Source organism: Lytechinus variegatus, chromosome 18, assembly GCF_018143015.1.
Source record: "Lytechinus variegatus isolate NC3 chromosome 18, Lvar_3.0, whole genome shotgun sequence".
Classification (NCBI taxonomy): Eukaryota; Metazoa; Echinodermata; class Echinoidea; order Temnopleuroida; family Toxopneustidae; genus Lytechinus; species Lytechinus variegatus.
The window spans coordinates 20,879,379-20,898,881 of NC_054757.1; the positions used below are offsets into that span (position 1 = coordinate 20,879,379).

The 19,503-nt window shown below is 36.8% G+C and overlaps 2 protein-coding genes across 2 annotated transcripts; both read right to left on the reverse strand.

Moving 5' to 3' along the window:
• Positions 1–472: 472 nt before the first annotated feature.
• Positions 473–10,396, reverse strand: LOC121431702 (S-crystallin SL11-like). Its single transcript, XM_041629357.1, has 5 exons — positions 10,148–10,396; positions 7,210–7,305; positions 6,403–6,518; positions 4,926–5,027; positions 473–831 (listed from the first exon to the last, which is right to left on the reverse strand). Exons 1-5 carry the CDS (start codon positions 10,287–10,289, stop codon positions 667–669), a joined length of 621 nt encoding a protein of 206 aa, XP_041485291.1. The 5' UTR covers positions 10,290–10,396; the 3' UTR covers positions 473–666.
• Positions 10,397–12,011: 1,615 nt separating this feature from the next.
• Positions 12,012–18,110, reverse strand: LOC121431701 (S-crystallin SL11-like). Its single transcript, XM_041629356.1, has 5 exons — positions 17,838–18,110; positions 15,782–15,877; positions 14,961–15,076; positions 13,981–14,091; positions 12,012–13,232 (listed from the first exon to the last, which is right to left on the reverse strand). The coding sequence occupies exons 1-5, from the start codon at positions 17,977–17,979 to the stop codon at positions 13,068–13,070; spliced, it is 630 nt and encodes a 209-aa protein (XP_041485290.1). The 5' UTR covers positions 17,980–18,110; the 3' UTR covers positions 12,012–13,067.
• Positions 18,111–19,503: the final 1,393 nt, after the last annotated feature.

Sequence of the window (19,503 nt, forward strand, 5' to 3'; positions counted from 1 at the left end):
TCATTTACATCCACAAAAAACAACAATGCTTCCACGAACGACTTGTATTTCACAGTTTGTCAAGTACATTGTGCAACATGCTAAGATATGCATTCAAAGTAGGAATGCAACAAATACCTTCATTAAGTGTTCATTGGTGTGCTATTCTAGTCACCTGATCTATTCAATTTCTTCATCCTGCTATGTAAGGCAAGCTTACGTAATATCTTGCTTTGAAATCTGCCTATCATGATGAAAGAAATGAAAGGTCATTTGACCAAAATTGCCCATTAAGTAACTACGAACTGGTCTATACCTTAGGTCAAAGGCCTCGGTGATTTATAATCAAAATAATGGTAATGATGGTGATGATACTGATTATAATGAAAACAGTAATTTCACCATCATCATGATCATAATTACTATTATTCCTTTCATTATTATATTTTCAATATTAGTACCATAATTCTCATTATTATTGTTATTAATAACATCGAAAAGGATATTGATTATTATATAAAATAACAATAATAATGATAATAGGACTATTAGTAATAGCCAAATATTTATATGATACCAATTGAAAGTACAATGGTATAAACAGCATCAATAACAATGAAATTATGTTTTATGAAATCATCTTAAAGTGCATATTTTACATTCCCTAAGTGAAGTCTTTGTGCGAATTTAAAAATTGGTTTCTGGCCTCTTTTCCAGCCATGCTTTGATCTTAGGCTCGGCTTTCACGCGGTCATTGAACTTCTTCAAGGCCGGATACATATCTGCTACGTTAGGCATGCTCTTGAAAATGACTTCGGTCATAGTGAAGACTGCTATGTCAGCTAGGGTTACCTGTAGAGAGGTTTAAAACAAAAGATAAGAATGTAAAATAGTTCACTATGACGAAAATGTTATTGTGAAAATATAAGAAAAAATCATAAATAAGTATTGGTAGTAGCTTAAGGAAAATCCATCAAAGGCGAAGAAAAATATTAGTATCTTGAGTTCTTGATTGGTGACGTCATTGTATTATAAAAGCAGCTGTCCCATGTGCCATGCAATACATTTATTTCACTTATTTTTGTCTCGCCTGCAGAGCAGAGCGAGACAAAAGGCGCCGCTTTTCCGATGGCGACGTCGTTAACAATTGGGACCTTTCGCAATCATCACGGACGCTAGTATTAGGGTCCCCTAACACAAAAGTTAACGCTTAATCATACACTTGATTTTTAAGATTGATTGTGCATTACAGTCAATAGAATCAAACGTAGAAAACTGCTCTACGATCAATGCTAAGCTTTGTGTAACAGGGGGGTTACAGGCCCTACAAATCTGCTTTTCGTGTGCAAAATCCCTTTCCGCGACACCCGTACCGCATACATGCATGTATATTACGACTGATGGCTGGAGATATTCAAAATGCAGGACCTAAAATAGATTTATGACATGGAGAAGAAAGTGGTTTTTCAAACAAATCGAGAACATATTGAGTGAGGAAAAACTTACTGAATGAAGGCTTAAATATAGATCATTACAGTCCATCGAATCGATATTACATTTAATGTGGATTATTGGTGGATCACTGGCAATTGATTTCATGGATAAGATCAACCTCTCCAGCCGAACATTTCGCATGCGTTGATATGTACACATCATATGCGATACCTTTGAACTCGTTTCCATTTGTTTCTTTTGTTTCTTTGTTTCTTTTGTTTACTCCTTATACACAAACGATATGCCTCTCGCACACGATGTGAGGGGCATTATGTTTTACATTCCCCAGAAATGGGGATTAGATTCAAATTCCGGGGGGACCACTTCCATTGATGAGTGGATACCAGGCACGACCATGGGGTTTCGAAAAGTACCCTAAACATGCTAAACAAGGGAAGCAATTCTTTTCCAGATTATGAAAATGCATCTTTTAACAAGTATTTGGCTTGTGAAACCCTACAAGTATTGAATATATATCCCTTATTTCAGCATTTTAAACATCGTTTTGACACCCTTATAACGTTACACAGGCCTATATACGTAACGAACCTGCCCACTCCTTTTACGGGTGGTCGCTACTGGTATCCACTAATCAATGGAAGTGGGCCCCCCGGGCGGCCTCTCGAGCTCTAGGAGGAGTCAAATGTGGCTTTGGAAAGTCGTCCTCAATCGGATAAATCGCTGTTACCATAGTAGCAACCAGAATTTTGCACACGACACGCATATTGAATGTTTCCGTCGCAGATGCGAAACGAAAAAAAAATCTCATGTCACACAATTTGCATTGCAGGACTGAGTTTTACGACCATGATGACGGGCCCAAAAAGTCCCTTCCAAAGTCAACGACCGTTGTAAATAAGCGTCCGCGTCCTCAAACGAAAGGTCGGGATTGAAATTTTAACCACGGTTAATTTGAGATGTCATCATAACGTAGAAAAAATATGAACCTAGTTAATGAAACTCCAATATAAGGGTAATCAAGTATTACCTAACACCTTGGTTGATTTTCAGGTCACGTGGTCAAAGGTAATTTAGGGTCAATGAACTTAGACCATGTCGGGGGAATCAATATCAAAATCTTAACCAAGGTTAGGTTTTTGAAATGTGTCGTAACTTCAAAATTATATGAACCTAGTTCATAAAATTTGGACATAAGGGTAATAGTGTATCACTAAAGATCCTGCCTGGGTTTCAGGTCAAATGATTAAGGTCAAAGGTCACTAGGGGGCAACAAACTTTGGCCATGTTGGGGTTATTTGAGGAATCGTCATCATAACTCTAAAAGTTTATAGATCTAGTTAATGAAACTTGGACATAAGAGCAACCTTGTGTCCAGGGGCGGAAATCTCTCCAAAAAGGTAGGGGGGACAAGGGTCTGGAAAATTTGACAAGCCAAAAAAAAGGCTATTACCTAAAATTTAAGGTCATTTCGACGAAAATATATGAAAATATATTTGGCAAGCAAAAAAAAAAAAAAAAGGTCATCTCGTCCCAGAACGCACGTTTTATTCCCATTTTGAGTTATATATTTCTTCACATCACCAAAGACCCAAAATAGTAGGGGGGACATTTGATATTGTGCCCCCCCCCCTACTATTTTGAGTAGGGGGGACATGTCCCCCCTGGGATTTCCGCCCATGCTTGTGTCCCTAAATTGCATGTGCGAGTTTCAGGCCACATGATCAAGGTAAAAGGTCACTTAGGGTCAACAAACGTTGGCCATGTTGGGGGTATTTGAGGAATTGTCATCGTAACTTTGATATTGTATGGATCTAGTTCATGAAACTTGGACGGAAGAGCAATCAGATATCCTTGAACATCCTGTGCGAGTTTCATGTCACATGACCAAGGTCAAATGTCATTTAGGGTCGAAACACTTTAGTAATGTTGGGGGTATATATATGTGTGGAACTGTCATCATAACTTTAAAAGTGTATGGATCTAGTTCATGAAACTTGGACATAAGAGCAGCAATGTATCCATGAATACCCTGTTTAAGGAACATGGCCAAAATCAAAGGTCATTTAAAGGTCAATGAACTCTGGCCGTGTTGGGAGTATGTTTTGAATTGGCATCATAGCTTAGAAGGTTTATGGATCTAGCTCATGAAACGTCGACATAAGCGTAATCAAGTATGAATGATTGTTTTGCGCATATCTTAGGTCACATGTTCATTTTTGGTCAACGGAGATAATTCTTTATTATATTTTTTCTTTCAGGAGCGGGTGTGAAATTATTTGATTTAATGAAATAACAATAAGAACCATTTTCAATTTTTTTAAGAAATGGCATTTCACTGATTTTTTGTTAATTTTTACTACGCAATATATGGGTACTGCTCGCAAAAAAATTATGACGTCACAAAAAATTAAATTCTAATAAACATATTTTTAATCCTTGATGGATTTTACTCTAAACTCTAAATCAATATTAAAAAAAATACTAGTACTCTTACATTAAAATTTTTGGTAAGGTGAACTCCCCATTTAAAGATAAAGGGACAGAGATGTCGGTATTGAACTATTTCCCCATTAGAAAACTATTTTCTGGTAATTTCTAAAGAAGCGTTTCTTCATGCAACAACAAATTTAATATCATTATGTGGCATTATTTTTTTTTTCTTTTATATGATTTTGTATTAAAAAAAAAACACCGAGGAGCAGCAGCGGCAGCGGTAACAGTAGTAATAGTAGTAGTAGTAGTTGTAGGAGAAGTAGTTTTAGTAGTAATCGTAGTAGTCGTAGTGGTCGTAGATGCAGCAGTAGTACTAGTAGTAGTAATCGTAGTAGTCGCCGTAGTAGCAGTAGTAGTAGTAGTAGTAGTAATGAGTAGAACTACTAGTAGTAGTAGTAGCAGCAGCAGTAGTAGTAGTAATAGTAGTAGTAGCAGTAGAAGTAATAATGGTAGAACTATAGTAGCAGCAGCAGCAGCAGCAGCAGCAGTAGTAGTAGTAGTAGTAGTAGTAGTAGTAGTAGTAATCGTAGTAGTCGTAGTTGTATTAGAAGTCGTAGTTGTAGTAGTAGTAGTAGTAGCAGTAGTAGTAGTATTAGTAGTAGTAGTAAGTAGTAGTAGTAGTAGTAGTAGTAGTAAGTAGTAGTAGTAGTAGAGGTAGTAGTAGTAGGAGTAGTAGTAGTAGTAGTAGTAGTAGCAGCAGCAGCAGCAGTAGTAGTAGTAGTAGTAGTAGTAGGAGTAGTAATCGTAGTAGTCGTAGTTGTAGTAGTAGTCGTAGTTGTAGTAGTAGTAGTAGTAGTAATAGTAGTAGTAGTAGTAGTTGTAGTAGTAGTAGTAATAGTAGAAGCAGCAGCAGCAGCAGTAGTAGTAGTAGTAGTAGTAGTAGTAATCATAGTTGTTGTAGTAGTCGTCGTAGTAGTAAATGTAATAGTAGTAATATTAGTAGTAGTAGTAGTAGTAGTATAGTAGTAGTAGTAGCTTGCTTTGATTTTTTTACTGACCTTGTCTCCAACGAAGAATCCACTTCCTTTCTCCAATTGCTTTGACATGGCTGTCAGAATAGTTACCGAGTCCTTCTCTACAAAACTCTTTCCGAGTTCGGCCTGTTTTGTTATAATAGAGATATACATTGTATTTCAAACTAAAATGATTAAAATTCGATTATGAATGGGATTCTATAGCAACTCTGATAGAACCAATCAGGGCCTTGGGAACACGTTATCACAGGGGGTGCTGGTTTGAATTTGACATTCAAGCAAAAACAACAACAACAAAGGTTTCACTACAAAATGTATTTCATTTTGGACCCCCCCCCCCACCCCCACGGGAGGGGCGGAGTGTAACAAAACGAAAGTTATTTTGGTTTAGTTAGCATCCCAGACACATCCGCTTAACAGGGCCAACGTTTTAGACAACGAAAGCACCATCATAAATCAGTCTGTTTCAATCAAGTTCCACGCCCTCATAAGGTGTAAAATTTACATCCTGAAGTTTGAATATACCACGAAATCGATTGGCGTTGAATGAACGTTGATGTTGTTGTTATTTTGAATAGGCAAACAAGTCAGTTTTGACTATTGTTGCCTTGTAAATTTGCTTTCCTTTTTTTCAAAACAGAACAATTTCTTTGTTGAATCTATATCAGTTAGAAAAAATAAAGGAAAGATAGAAAAAATAAGGAAATTGTGCAAGACCACAAGAACAAATTTGAAAACTTGTTCGTCTAGTTCTCTATATAGTGGTACAGTTTAATGATACCACATCTTTTTAGTGTTTTGTTCGTTCTCAGACAATTCTATAAGTTTGGGAAACAATCGAGGGTTTTTTTTTAAGTACAATACTTTTTTTCTTTTGTCTTGCCAAGGTGGTGAAATATTTCATCCTGCATGTCAACTTGACAACCTTATCATGTCGACATCAAACATAGATTACGTTGCCAAGTCAACTTAAAAAAAGTAATGCGTAGACACCGCGAGATAGGCAAGTCGACTTATATAAAGGTGCATGTCGAAATGATCGGATAGGTTTAGGCATTTGTCACCCAATCGACTTTTATACTGTTACAAATCTACATGACAAGATAAATGTATCTCACCTTGTCGACGCACAACTTCTTTTAAGTCGATCTGGCAAAATGACCTATCTACCACGTCATCATCATGTAAATTTATATAATTCAACATGAAAAGATGAAAAAAAAGGAGAAAAAAATCGCCCTCCCTAAATGTCACTTTAAAGTGTCCATAGGTTAGCCACTCAGTGTGGGGGTTACCCCCCCTCCCCCCCCCAAAAAAAAAAGAAGAAAAGACGAGGGGAATGATCGGGATAGCAGAACAGTTGCGGATCTACGATACAGGGGGTTTAGGACACAGAACGTCGAAGCTCATCGTCATAGTCATTGTCCACCCCCCCCCCCCTCCCATAGCTAAGAACTAGATCCGCCCTTGCCTGTTAGTTTGTTTGAAAGAGGGAACTGACCTTCTTTGCTTCGTCCTTCTCAAAGAACATCTTCATTAGGCTGGTAAAGATATCAGCCACGCATTCACACGTTACATCGATGCGGGCAGTCTCTTCCGCAGTCTTCCCGTACATATCTGAAAGATCAAAAGCGGTTTTGATTGGTTAATAGTTGCTGTCATGCAATACCATTTGACGAAACTGTTAGAACGCGTTAACGATGGATAGTGATATATGACACCAGTGTGTAATTAGACAAACATTTTAAGCACTGGCGATTCCAGGGGGGGGGGGCACTGACGACCATCTCCCCCTTTGAGAGGCACAATCAAAATTTGTAATGCAAAAATGCCGTTAAAACAGAAGTCCCCCCCCCTTTAAAGTGAAGATTTTTTTCTTGCTTGTCAAATTTTTGTCGTGGACGGAATACCCTAAATTTTTGGTCAAAATCCTTTTTTTTGCTTGTCAAATTTTTCCTCGGGAAAATGTGCTCCCCCCTTCGAAAAATCCTGGATCCCCCGCTTTTAAGAGGTACAATACGACGTATGGGGATAGTGAAACGAGCTTGCAAAAAAAATCGTCATTTCATAAAATCAAATCAAATAATAATTTTGTGAGAGATTTTAAGATGATATTCAGAAAATACTTGCATACTGGCATTGCATCCTTTTCCATTTTTTATTTTTTATTTTGGTGAAAGTTCAGTGTGCACAGGCTCCCATCTATACGCAGATTCGTGACACGATCTTGATTTTAATGAAACGTTTCGGTTCTTATTAGACAGCGTATTTAATTTCCTCTAAGATATAAAGGGTTCAATGGTTTTACCGAATTTCCTTGCGAGGTATCTCTCAATGGCATGGCTCTGTGGCATTGGTGGATGACCTTCTACGATGAGCACAGGCAACTGACCAAGAGGACATTCTGTAAGGTGAAAAGAGTGTGATATCAGGAGGAGAAAATTGTTATTACAGTCATCTAAAAAATAAAAAGAATGATTGTACTTCGTATTTGTCATCTCTGGGGCGGACCAAAAGGTGTAGCATCGTCTGATCCTCCCTGCAGTCGAGTGCAGTATGTCCGTTCCTACACTGTTGCATCATTTCTGCACGCACTCTAAAAAAAAAGTTTTACTCAACATTGGGTACAATGGGAAGATGCATGTTTGTTGGTAAAAAGATACCCAACTCTTTTACGCAATGTTGCGTTGAAATTTACGCTTCAAACAATCATTTTTCATTTTTTTTAAATAAATAAAATGAAAATAAAAGAAGATCGTGGATTTCGCAAAGCCGACTGAGAACAAAAAAAAAAGAAAACGGAGTGAGATAGTACACTGTTAAACATAATTTAAACAACGCTGTTTACTATGTGAATCGCGCAGTAGTTGTTTAAACTGTTTAAACGAGTGTTCAAAATCTTAAACAACCATGCTTAAATTATTAATAAATATTTGATTTTAAACTTTGTTTAAAATTTTAAATACTTGAAGGTTTAAACAACTACGTTCTCATCAATTCGGATTTACGAAATCCACGATCTTCTTTTATGTTCATCTCAGTTGTGACAAAAGTTTTTCTTTCAAAATCATAAAGTTTGACCTGCTGTATTTGATCATCTTTCTGTACATTTTGTTTTGCTGTTATGATAAAGCTTACCTTGCCTGAATAGGCTTACTGCTATGACTGCCTACAGAGGGCAGCAATCCATCATTCTTTGGCCCAAACCCCATATCCATCATTCCCAGAAAAGAAATTTATTTTATTTCTTTGACAATGACCCATAAATTCAATACATTACTCAAGGATTATATAGGCCTGTAACAATGGAGTTTATTTGCCCACCGAAAACAAAATAATGTGGCTGCTTTTTCAAGGTTTATTCCTTCCTTCCTCCCATGAAGTCCCTTTTCTTTTTTTATTCGTTCGTATGTGAATATTTTTTTTGCTGAATCATGCATGCCCTGTATACAGAAAGTCTAATAGTCTAAACTGCACTCCCTAACAAAAAAGGCAAGTGTCAGGTCGGAATTTCATGTTCCAGATCCAAAAGTTGCAAAACGGGTTAGGTCCATTTTTCATCAAATTTGATTGTATCTGTCTCACTGTAATGATTTTTAATAGCTCTATAAGATGATTCTGCATTAATATAATATGTTTACTTTGTACACTTTTATTATAATTGTGGAATTTCAATAAATTCAATTCAATTCAATACCAGAGAAAAGTTGAATTTCCCATTAAAAAGTGAACTAAATTGGCCAAGAATTTTTTTTTTCAAAAGGGGTTAGGTCCACACTGATTTTATTATTTTTAAAGAATATTTACAAAAATATGAAGACAGGTAGATTGTAGGGTATCATAAAAATTAGTTTCGCATAGAAATATTGCAATATTGGAGAATAAAAAAATACTGTGAATGGCTAAGCTACCCCCCCCCCCCCCCCCCCCCGCCTAGACTTCAGGGGGAACGGAATTTATTTAAAACACACTTTTTATCAATATTTTCCACATTTTCTTAAAATCAATATCATTTTCTTCAGTCACACCCCTGGATACCAAGGTGCATGCATAATGGAATAAATACAATGTCCTTCTCTTTTCATCATTTAGACTTTGCCCGATATTAATATGAGCAAACAGGCAGACGTGCTTCACTTTGAAAAGTAAACAAAAAGAAAATTTGAGCATAGTCCTCGTACAAACACTCGGTGTGTAGATATGACATGATCGGCATGATGTCATGGTTGACATGACAACTTTGGAGCCCGGGGGTGTGGGGTGGTTTGTGTGTGTGGTGGGGTTCGTCTAAAAACTCTGAGTGAATGCATAAGAGAGGGGGGGGGGGGTAATTCCTCACCCATCCACCAATGGCGCCAACATTTGGGAATCGTGAAGGGTTACCTGGACTACTGAATAAAAAAACGCAGATGGATTTTGGACAATAATTTGATTTAGCAACGTCTATACATCAATCTCGAAAAGGGTATCATCACATTATAATCAATATTGTCGTATTCTCAATATATTGCTGATTTAGGCCTATATACTGAATATATTTTGTATGGTTATCAAGACTCGTCTTTTGCTGTTGCTGTTAAAACCATGATGACGGAACTAGCACCCTTGCCCTCAAACATGCCTATATTCGGTGCCCAATTATCGTCTTTTTTGTATGTAGACCCTCTCTATCTCGACCCCTCTTTCCGCCAACATTCCTTGCAAAATACAAAGTCCGATTTGTAACCACTGATTGACATAACTGTGAAAATATACTGTAAGTGCATATAAAATAACACTGAGGAAATGATAACTCTTTGTAATGTTTGAAAGTGAGGTAATTGCGCTACCAACTAACGTCTATTATCTAGTTAGCATCATCTATAGTCCAAAATTACTTACATTTTTATTTAAATACGAAGTTATACATGTATCTGATTACTTTTCTTTTAATCATCACGAGCATTCAAAGTCTAGACAGAGCTGAACGCGAAATATCCCAATAAATTAGGACGGATAATGATTCGTCCAACATAATCAGTCTAGGTAACCATTATATTTTAATGCCCCCTTTTCTTTATTTCCTTTCATATTCCTTTTCCTCCCTTCTCCCCTTGTTTTCTTTTGTTCACTGCTATAAATACATGCATCATAAAGGCGGTCATCCACCTGCAAGCCGCCCTCCCTCCCCTCCTGCCCTCAGGACATTTTCTTTCCATCCTCAGTCATTTTGAAAGTGATTCTGATTGGTATGTATATGCACTTACTCGTTAGGTCGCCCTTCATGGCTTTGAATTCATCCGACGTCACACGGCAATCCTCGTAGTCGACTCCGGCCTGGGCGAAGAGAAGTCGGGCGTTCTCGCCACGACCACGGGCATTGAAGTAGACGAGCTTGTACTGAGGCATGATGGCGCGGGATGCGATGTCGACGGTGATGCGAGGTACGGAGCGTTGGGAAAATCCGTGTTATCTTGATGGTGGTCGGCAGGCGGAGTGAACAGTTATTCAGTGCGCACGGTTTTTCTTGACTAATTTAAGCATATTTGTTTTTACTCTGTTTGAGATCGTGTGTGTTAATAAAGGATTTGTGCTTGTTAGATAAAAGGGGCGTGGTGGGGCTTGGGCTGCCCTAAGTTGTGTGCTGGGAGAGGTATTATAAGGGTATAAGTTAGGAAGAAGCTAAGAGAAAAAAAAGACACGGAGATGTGAGGTGGGAAGAGAAGGCGCGTGCACCGAATATGTATGGAAGAGAGACAAGTGTGGGGTGGCGGGGTGGAGACGAAATATAGATAGAGAGGGGGGGGGGGGGGGGTAGAGGGAGAAAGAGAGACATATAGAGTGGGGGTGGGTATAGAGGTAGATCATCTTGTAAGGAAAATTCATCTTCTGTTCATTTTCTATCTATCAATCCCGGCCTCTCCCATTTTTTTTCTTTCCCCCTCTCTCGATTCATTCAATCTTTCTCACACTGCCCCCACGTTCTTCATGTTATCTCACGATGTTCATTATTCTCCATCCCACCTCTCTCATATACCGAGGGTTTTTACCCGACTGCTAAGAAAGCACGATTACCTGTGAGCAAGCAACCAGGGGACCAACGGCTTATGGTCCTCTCCAAGGGACCTGGTAATGAGGATAAATGCCTTACCAAAGGGCACTTGCGCACCACTTGGGAATCAAACCCGGGTCACCGGAATCCGAAACCCCGCTCTACCGACTGAGCTATCGCGCCTCCTTTTCCATCCTCTTTCCCTTTACCCACCTTCCATTCAATTCAGTTTCTAATTTGCTTCTATTTATAACCAATTTACAATCGAGTTTTTTCACAGTACTTTTTGCTGTGTCACGGTTCCATGTAGCCCGTGAATTACATACCGCGCGATGACCTTTTACAAACTTCTCTGGATGACGAAGCAAAATAACGCATAAAAGAGTTCGCTGGATGTGCAAACAGAACTCCTGCACAAAATCTATAAACCAACACACGTACTCTGAATCGTTATGCAAGACCTAGATTTTACACTTCTATGATAATACATCACTTCACAAACACACAGCACAATGTCTAAATTGCCTTTTCATTACTTTACACTAAAATATTTGGTTGGGTAACATTTTCGAACAATTTTACCTGCTGTTAAAATGGCATGTAAGTCGATAGGGGGAAATTTTCTCTAGCCAAAAATTTTCAAAAATATGATTTGGTTTAAACATTCTGAGAGTGTATGACATTATCGAGGTATATGTATCTTTATACACATAAATGTGAGAAATTATACATGTACAAAAGCTTTGGCAACTCTTGTATTGTATTTAAATATGTTGTGAAAGAAATGATTAAGGAGAACAATGGGGTATATATATAGCTTATTATTTCTCACGTTTATTTAGCTGTAATAATTTGCGGCGTAAACCTAACGTTGTTGCGGGGGGGGGCTTTGAAATAAATCACAAATGTGCTATCAGAAAAAAAGAAATAAAATATCGTATGTAAATTTCGACATTTTATTTTTGACAGAATCTCCTCTAATACTTGGCAAATTTTACCTTTATCAAGACAAACTAATCACAGAATCAATTAGTAGAGATATGAGTAAATCACTCAAAACGACAACATAATATTATGAATCTTTTTAAATTTCTTTATTCAAATACAAATTTATGTATGCATAGTCAGTATAAGAAAAGTATTTCATCGTATACCTACACTCTCCTTCATCTAATTTATAAATAATGTAAACTATATATCGATTATATGGTTATGTATGCGATGTGTAGGGGATTCCGGATTCCGTACAAAACAAACAAGTTCAAATGTTTGTACATTTTGTTTGTTGGTTTGCAGAGTTGCCAACCGTCACGGAATATTAATGAGATGTGTTCTAATGTAAATTCAGTGTTTACTTCCAGATTGAATGACCAAGCGAAAAACTTTTGTTTAACACGTTTTGTTTCATAAGAAAACATTTGGTTCAGCCGTTTGGTTATTTACATTGTTATTTCTTATCCGATTAGTATTCCGTAACGGCATCTCTAGGTTTGACAAGACTGCCTCTTAACAATGAATCAGGGGCCTCAGGGGGGGGGGGTGACTTAAAAAAAACAGTGTAAAACGGTTTTTTGTGCATGCCCCCCTTCAAAATCGTTCCGTGGCCCCTGTGAATATAAGAGCCTCTGTTCCAAAATTCCCTTTTCGCCCACATTTTGATAAGTTCATTTTCAAATGGCGGTAAATCCATTTTTCATTGAAAATTAGGTTATTGATCGGGGTTATTGATTCCTGCCTTTGATTAAGATATGGAGTAAACCGATTTTGAAGCCACCTACTCCTCGAATCTGTAATATGGGTGAAAGAACTGAGACACATTACAGACAGAGATGTGACTGAATACAATTGTGTTTCCTCTCAATCAAAACACTCATTGGGGCTTGTGTTTGATTGTCTTAATTTGCGTTTAAACGTAGTTTTTTGTGCAACTAACGCCGTATTTCAATTGTCAACACCAGACACCAGTAATTCATTTGGAAAATAAATATTGTGGGTTTTTTTCAGCAGATAAGTGTCTTGTGGAGAAAGCGCTTCATTTTATCGTACAACATATTAAATTTTTAGAGGCAGTCACTGAGATTGTTCTGTAAAGAAATCTGTGTAAAATTGGTCCTAATAATATCATCTCATTGCGTTTAGAAGGATGATTCCGGTCTCTTCGCGATCCAAGCGGCGATTTTAGGTTGCGCCCTAATACGCCCTGCGAAGTCTTTTAAGAGGGGGTACTTGTCCATCAGACCTGGGAATCCATTGGCCAGCATTTCGCTCAGGGTGAAGACAGCGACATCGGCTAGGGTCATCTAGATGGAGAAAATAATGGGATTTAAGAAAATAATGAGAAAAAACCGATTTGATTGCATATGTGATGTCATTATATCATAATATTGTGTATGACGAAGGCAGTATGATCGATAAGAAGATTTGACGGATTAAAAGGTAGTATTTTTGCTTGCTTACATTGCATACATATCATATCAGTCTACTTTTCATGAAATTACTCTTGAAAAGGGGATTAATATGGCAACATATTAGTCATGGCTGAAATTGCAAATGAAGCCAGAATCATTTAAGATATCAATCGGGTACAAATAAAAGGATTTGAGTAATAAATAAGCGAACAAACAAAATTAATTAATGAATAACTAACTATATGAGTAACAATAATGATAACAATGAATAAGCTTATTAGATATATCCATTAATATTTATTAATTAAATATTCATATCCCCTTATTTATATATGAAGATATAAATATATATATATATATATATGTATATATATGTCAATGAACAATCGTGCTGTTTCTGAAACTGATTTTGAGTTCTCTTTCTTTTCTGTCATATTATGGGCACTGAGAAAGAGAGTGACTTTACCTTTCATTTTTGAGAGCTACGCTCCTACCTACGATTTTATTTCAATGGCATTTTACTGAAACAATTGTGATTATTCAAGACCTTACATGCTGAAGCAGACTATTTTTATTTTTGTTATACATACATACATACATACACACATACCCACACACACACACACAAAAAAAATCTTACTTTGTCTCCAATGAAGAACCCTTTTCCTTCACCGTTTTTCTTCAAAGTAGTTTCCATGAAAGTTAAATTGGCTACGCTGTCCTTTTCCATGAAGTTTTTCGACAACTCTTTCTACAAGTAAATCGTGAATCGGAAAAGTTTTGAACTTAATTAGGCATTCACCAAGACAGAGACATAAAATAATGTATATATGTTTTTAATTTGTTTCTCGAGTCTATATTGATATTCCGTCATTTTATTATTTTTATGTTGGAGTAGAAAGTATAGAAATTATAGATGGGAAATACAGACTGCATATACCCCCCCTTTTGTACTTTGCGATATAAAATCAAACATTCCCGTCAGCCAACGTACATGGCATCGACCATTTTCAGATGAGTAATGACGGTATATTTTTTATGAGACTGTAATAAATTCTAAATGTCAAAATAAATCTGAAATCTGCTGTAAAATAAAAAAAAATGATAATTGACAAAATTCAAACCTATACATGTGTTCATTAAGGAATGGGACTTTAACATTATTTTACATCGCCCCCCCCCCCCCCCCCCGAAGAAGCATAGTTCCCCATCATAAAATGATAACATTGAGATTTCGTAACTAGAATACAAAAATGCCTAAGTAAAGATGATCAATATTGCAATATCATAGATTGATCTCTCTCCAAATTTAAAACAACATCAATGCAATGACATAAAGAAAAAACGAAAGTCGGGATGCACCCCGTATAGTGTTACGGGATTATTACAACCGACTCCATTTGGCGTCTCTATACAGACAGAACCACACCCTGCGGTGTAAGAATTACACCATTGAGTGTGAACATAACACCGAACTGTGCAAAAGTAACAAACAAAGGTGCTGTTGTAGCATGCATGGGTGTTGAACTATTAAACACCACAAATATAACACCGGAGTACAATGATTGTATGGTCCTCTATGTATAACAGTTAAACGCGTCATATTTTGTAAACCCTTACCTTCGTGGCCTCGTCTTTCTCGAAAGAGACCTTAATCATTTTGGTAAACATATCCGCCACGCAATCGGTGAGGACATCAACGGTCGTCTCCTCATCGACATTCTTCCCATACATCCCTATCATACAGAAAGAATGCAGGTAATATAATCAATCATAGTACTAATACTGCTGCTGCTGCTACTACTACTACTACTACTACTACTACTACTACTACTACTACTACTACTACTACTACTACTACTACTACTACTACTACGACTTCTACTACTACTACTACTACTACTACTACTACTACTACTACTACGACTTCTACTACTACTACTACTACTACTACTACGACTACTACTACTACTACTACTACTACTACTACTACTACTACTACTACTGCTACTACTACTACTTCTACTGCTGCTACTACTACTACTACTACTACTACTACTACTACTACTACTACTACTACTACTACTACTACTACTACATGTACTACTACTACTACTCCTTCTACTACTATACTATTACTACTACTGCTGCTACTACTACTACTACTACTACTACTACTACTACTACTACCACTACTACTACTAATTCTTCTACTACTACTAATAGTAATATTACTGCTTCTTCTTCTACTTCTACTACTATACTACTACTATTATTACTACTATACTACTACTACTACTACTACTACTAATACAGCTTATTATTACCAAACCATAGTATTATGCTGAATTTGGTAAATATTCATGAAAAAAGTCCCCCCCCCCTTTCGTAGAACACACTGTATGATCTGGTTTATGGTAAATATACAGAATAATAATTACCAAATTGCTTTGCTAAATATCGGGCAATGGCTTGACTCTGTGGAATCACTTGTTTACCATCGACTATAAGCACTGGAAGTTGACCAAGCGGTATCTCTGACAAAAACAACATCAAACAGAAAACGTGTGTTATTATTTGATATATTTGATCTATAAGATAAGACTTTCATTTCTGGTAAATATTCCAATATTTTTAAATGCGATAAATGACTAAGTTAAAAAATAATTTAAACCCCGCTATTTACTATGCGAATCGCACAGTACTATTTAAACAGATTAAAAAAGTGTTTGAAATCTTAGACAACCATGCTTAAATTATTGATTTTAAACTTTGTTGTTTAGGAATTTAAGCACTTTTTTAAAAAATGGTTAAACAACTACTGTGCGATTCACATAGTAAACAGCGTTGCTTAAATAATTTTTCAAGGTCAAGTCCACCTCAGAAAAATGTTGATTTGAATCAATAGAGAAAAATCAGACAAGCACAATGCTGATAATTTCATCAAGATCGGATGTAATATAAGAAAGTTATGACATTTCAAAGTTTCGCTTATTTTGAACAAAACAGTTATATGAACGAGCCAGTTACATCCAAATGAGAGAGTCGATGATGTCACTCACTCACTATTTCTTTTGCTTTTTGTTTGAATAATTCAATATTTCAATTTTTACGAATTTGACGATTAGGACCTCCTTGCCTGAAGCACAAAATGTTAAAACAATGGAATTCCTCGTGTTCAGGGAGGAATGAAACTTTATTTCACATGACAATGATGAGAAAATGAAAATATTTCATATAACAAAATACAAAAGAAATAGTGAGTGAGTGATGTCATCAGTGTCCTCATTTACATACTGACTAGGATGTGCACATAATATTGTTTTGTGAAATGAAGCGAAACTTTAAAATGCCATAACTTTCTTATTTTACATCCAATTTTAATGAAATTTTCAGTGTTATGCTTGTTGAATTTTTCTCTTTTTATTCAAATCAAGATTTTGTTGTGCTGGACTTGTCCTTTAATAGCGTTATGGTAAACGTGAAAATACACCCGCTCGGAATTAAAGTGTGTTTGTGTACGTGGGTGGGGAGGGAAGGGGTAATTGCAAAAGCTTTTCATGTAAATTATTTTACCAAAACCAAATTCATTCTCGTTTGTAGTAAGCTGAATATCAAGTTGCTTTCCATTATTGCGAGTTGCGGCCAAATGGGAAAAGTGTTTTAATTTGAAAGTCAAAATGATGAGTAAAATTATTGAAGAAATAAATAGAAACAAAATTCACTCAATTAAAAAACGAAAAAAATGCCTACTTAAGATATTTATTTAAAAAAAAGCAAACAAGAATTTAGATTCATCTAACTCGAAAACCTAACAGACTTTTCCAGCTGACAAGAGCTTTACATTCAGCAACTTTAAAGTTTAAAAAGAGCGATATATATTTAGTCTTTATACCCCCTTTTACAGATGTAACTAGCTTTGCATTTGTATGGGCTCCCTCCCCCATCAACAGTACCGCCTCTGGTATAGTCTTTTGTGCACACCCTTTTTTCGAGTTAAAGCCTATAAGGCATTCTGTACTGAAGGTCTGAAAGAGCAATTTTTGTATGTACTAGCCTTTGCGTGGAGACCCACTTGTTGATCAATTTGAAAATTGGGGTCTGTGCCTGCAGACTACCTCTGGTATGGTATCAGATGCCTTTTTAAGATCAAGATCTTTAAAAGTGTTATATTAAACGGCGGACATGCGGGCCAAACTTCTTGAAAATTGATTTTGAAAAAAAGGTAACAACTATCGAGAGAGCAAATATCAAAGGTGGTATAAATAAATAGATTTGAAAATATCAATAAATACGATATCTTAAAAATACAATTTCAGTAGTATCCCTTTAACACCATTTTAAATACCCCCTCGTTTAATTAAGATGAAATATCATTCAATGGTGGTTTGAGTCCGTAATGTAATGACAATATATATTTCTTTTCATAGAAAAGAAAATGAAGCAGATATACTTGGGATAGACTGACTTTCCTATATTTGTATAGCCCTGACTTACTTGATGCGTCGGTTTTCATGGCTTGAAATTCCTCCGAATTCAGACGGCAGTCTTCGTACTCGACTCCGGCTTGGGCAAAGAGATACCGAGAAATCTCCGCACGGGCACGGACATTGAAATACACGAGCTTGTACTGAGGCATGATGACGGTCTAGCGATGTTGATGACGAGGACCAAGTGGATATCGACGATGTCAGATACTCTGAGTTCGAGAGAGAGAGGGGGAGGGTCGACTTCTAGTTGGAAAGGTTTCCACAAGAGTGAGAATGGGAGTGGAGGTGCATCACCATTGAATGTGTTCTGGGGCATCGTTACGTAACGTTTACACAATGGTCGGATTTGTGTTTATGCAATTTTTTTACTTAAATTCTATCAGCTGATTGGTCGAATGGGGTCTGTCATAGAATTGTACAGTTCTCATTGATATTTTTTTCTTCTTAAAACGGGGCTCTGTTTGTTCAAGAGTTTGTATGGGTTAAAATAATGTCTCCCCGCTGTAATATGCGTTCATTTTTTTTTTATTTACGCCGTGCACTGCTCATGAAGAGCGCAGTGGATCTGACATGACTTGTATCCATTCCCATCTCCCCCCCCCCCTCTCTCTCTCTCTCCCTCCCATCATTATCCACACCCCTTCTCTTTCCTTCCCTTGTTCATGCTGTTTCTCATCCTCTATATCTTTCTGTCTTCCCCCTCTTTCTTTCCCTCTCTTCCTATCTCTCTCCCCCTCTTCTCTCCCCCCCTTCCCTCTGCCTCTCCTCCTATACTGGAATTTAAAGGGAAAACGCACTACTTTATTTCCACCATGACTGAGCAAAAAAACACAAAGGAGGGAGATTTCATAGAAGTTACCCAAACACTTAAAAATCAATATGTAGAGAGAGACAGGCACAAGGTCACACATGTTAAGTATATTACGTAATACGTACACGTGGATGAAGTAAACGCTGCTCGTTTCAATTCAAAAGAATTTTTCGAAATGTTTTCTTCTTTTGAATAAGAATGGCAGTTGCTAGCATGCATTCATTTGGATAACAAACTAAAAAAGGTAGACATGAAGAAAACGGGATGGAGGCCGTAATAGTGATCTTTTTGGGGTGGAGGGTAGCACGACACGAAATGAAACATACTGGTCCATTCTAGAGATTGAAATCGGACACTGTGCGGATGCCTAATTTGAATAGCAATTCCAGATTCTATAATTCAAACATTAAAACGTTTTAAATTGATATTGTATTAATATCTGGGGGAGAAATGTGTTATGCAGTTCCCCGAACAATACCTATTAGAATCACAACTTAAAAAGATGCTAATTTGTCAATACTCCACACAGCAAGTCAAGCTAACATAATTTGTAACTAAAAGTATTTAAATGTAATCTTTAACTATCAATAAATTTGTCAAATATCATATATTCTAAGTAATGTCACTCAGTGCCTAATGACCTGTGTACCTGCCATGTCCCTCTTTTCATGTCAAGTTTTATTTGCACCACCCTTTTCTCCCTCTCTCTTTTCCTTTGCCTCCCTTTTCCCCTCTTATATTTTCGACTTGAAATTTATCATTATTATTGTTATCATTACAATAATCTATATTACTTTCCATTTTTGCTGTCGCTTATTCGCTCTATTTTGGTATTTTCGAGATTACTCATTTTAAGTTTGAT

Bases quoted from the DNA above. Each gene is read 5' to 3' on its own strand.
- LOC121431702 (XM_041629357.1), bottom strand. From the start codon at position 10,289: ATGCCTCAGTACAAGCTCGTCTACTTCAATGCCCGTGGTCGTGGCGAG. The intron at 7,306-10,147 runs GTAAGTGCATAT...TTCACCTTACAG, and splicing joins CATGAAGGGCGACCTAACGA to AATGTCCTCTTGGTCAGTTG. The intron at 832-4,925 runs GTCAGTAAAAAA...ACCTCTCTACAG, and splicing joins GATTCTTCGTTGGAGACAAG to GTAACCCTAGCTGACATAGC.
- LOC121431701 (XM_041629356.1), bottom strand. From the start codon at position 17,979: ATGCCTCAGTACAAGCTCGTGTATTTCAATGTCCGTGCCCGTGCGGAG. The intron at 15,878-17,837 runs GTAAGTCAGGGC...TGTTTTTGTCAG, and splicing joins CATGAAAACCGACGCATCAA to AGATACCGCTTGGTCAACTT. The intron at 14,092-14,960 runs GTAAGGGTTTAC...ATTTACTTGTAG, and splicing joins AGAAAGACGAGGCCACGAAG to AAAGAGTTGTCGAAAAACTT.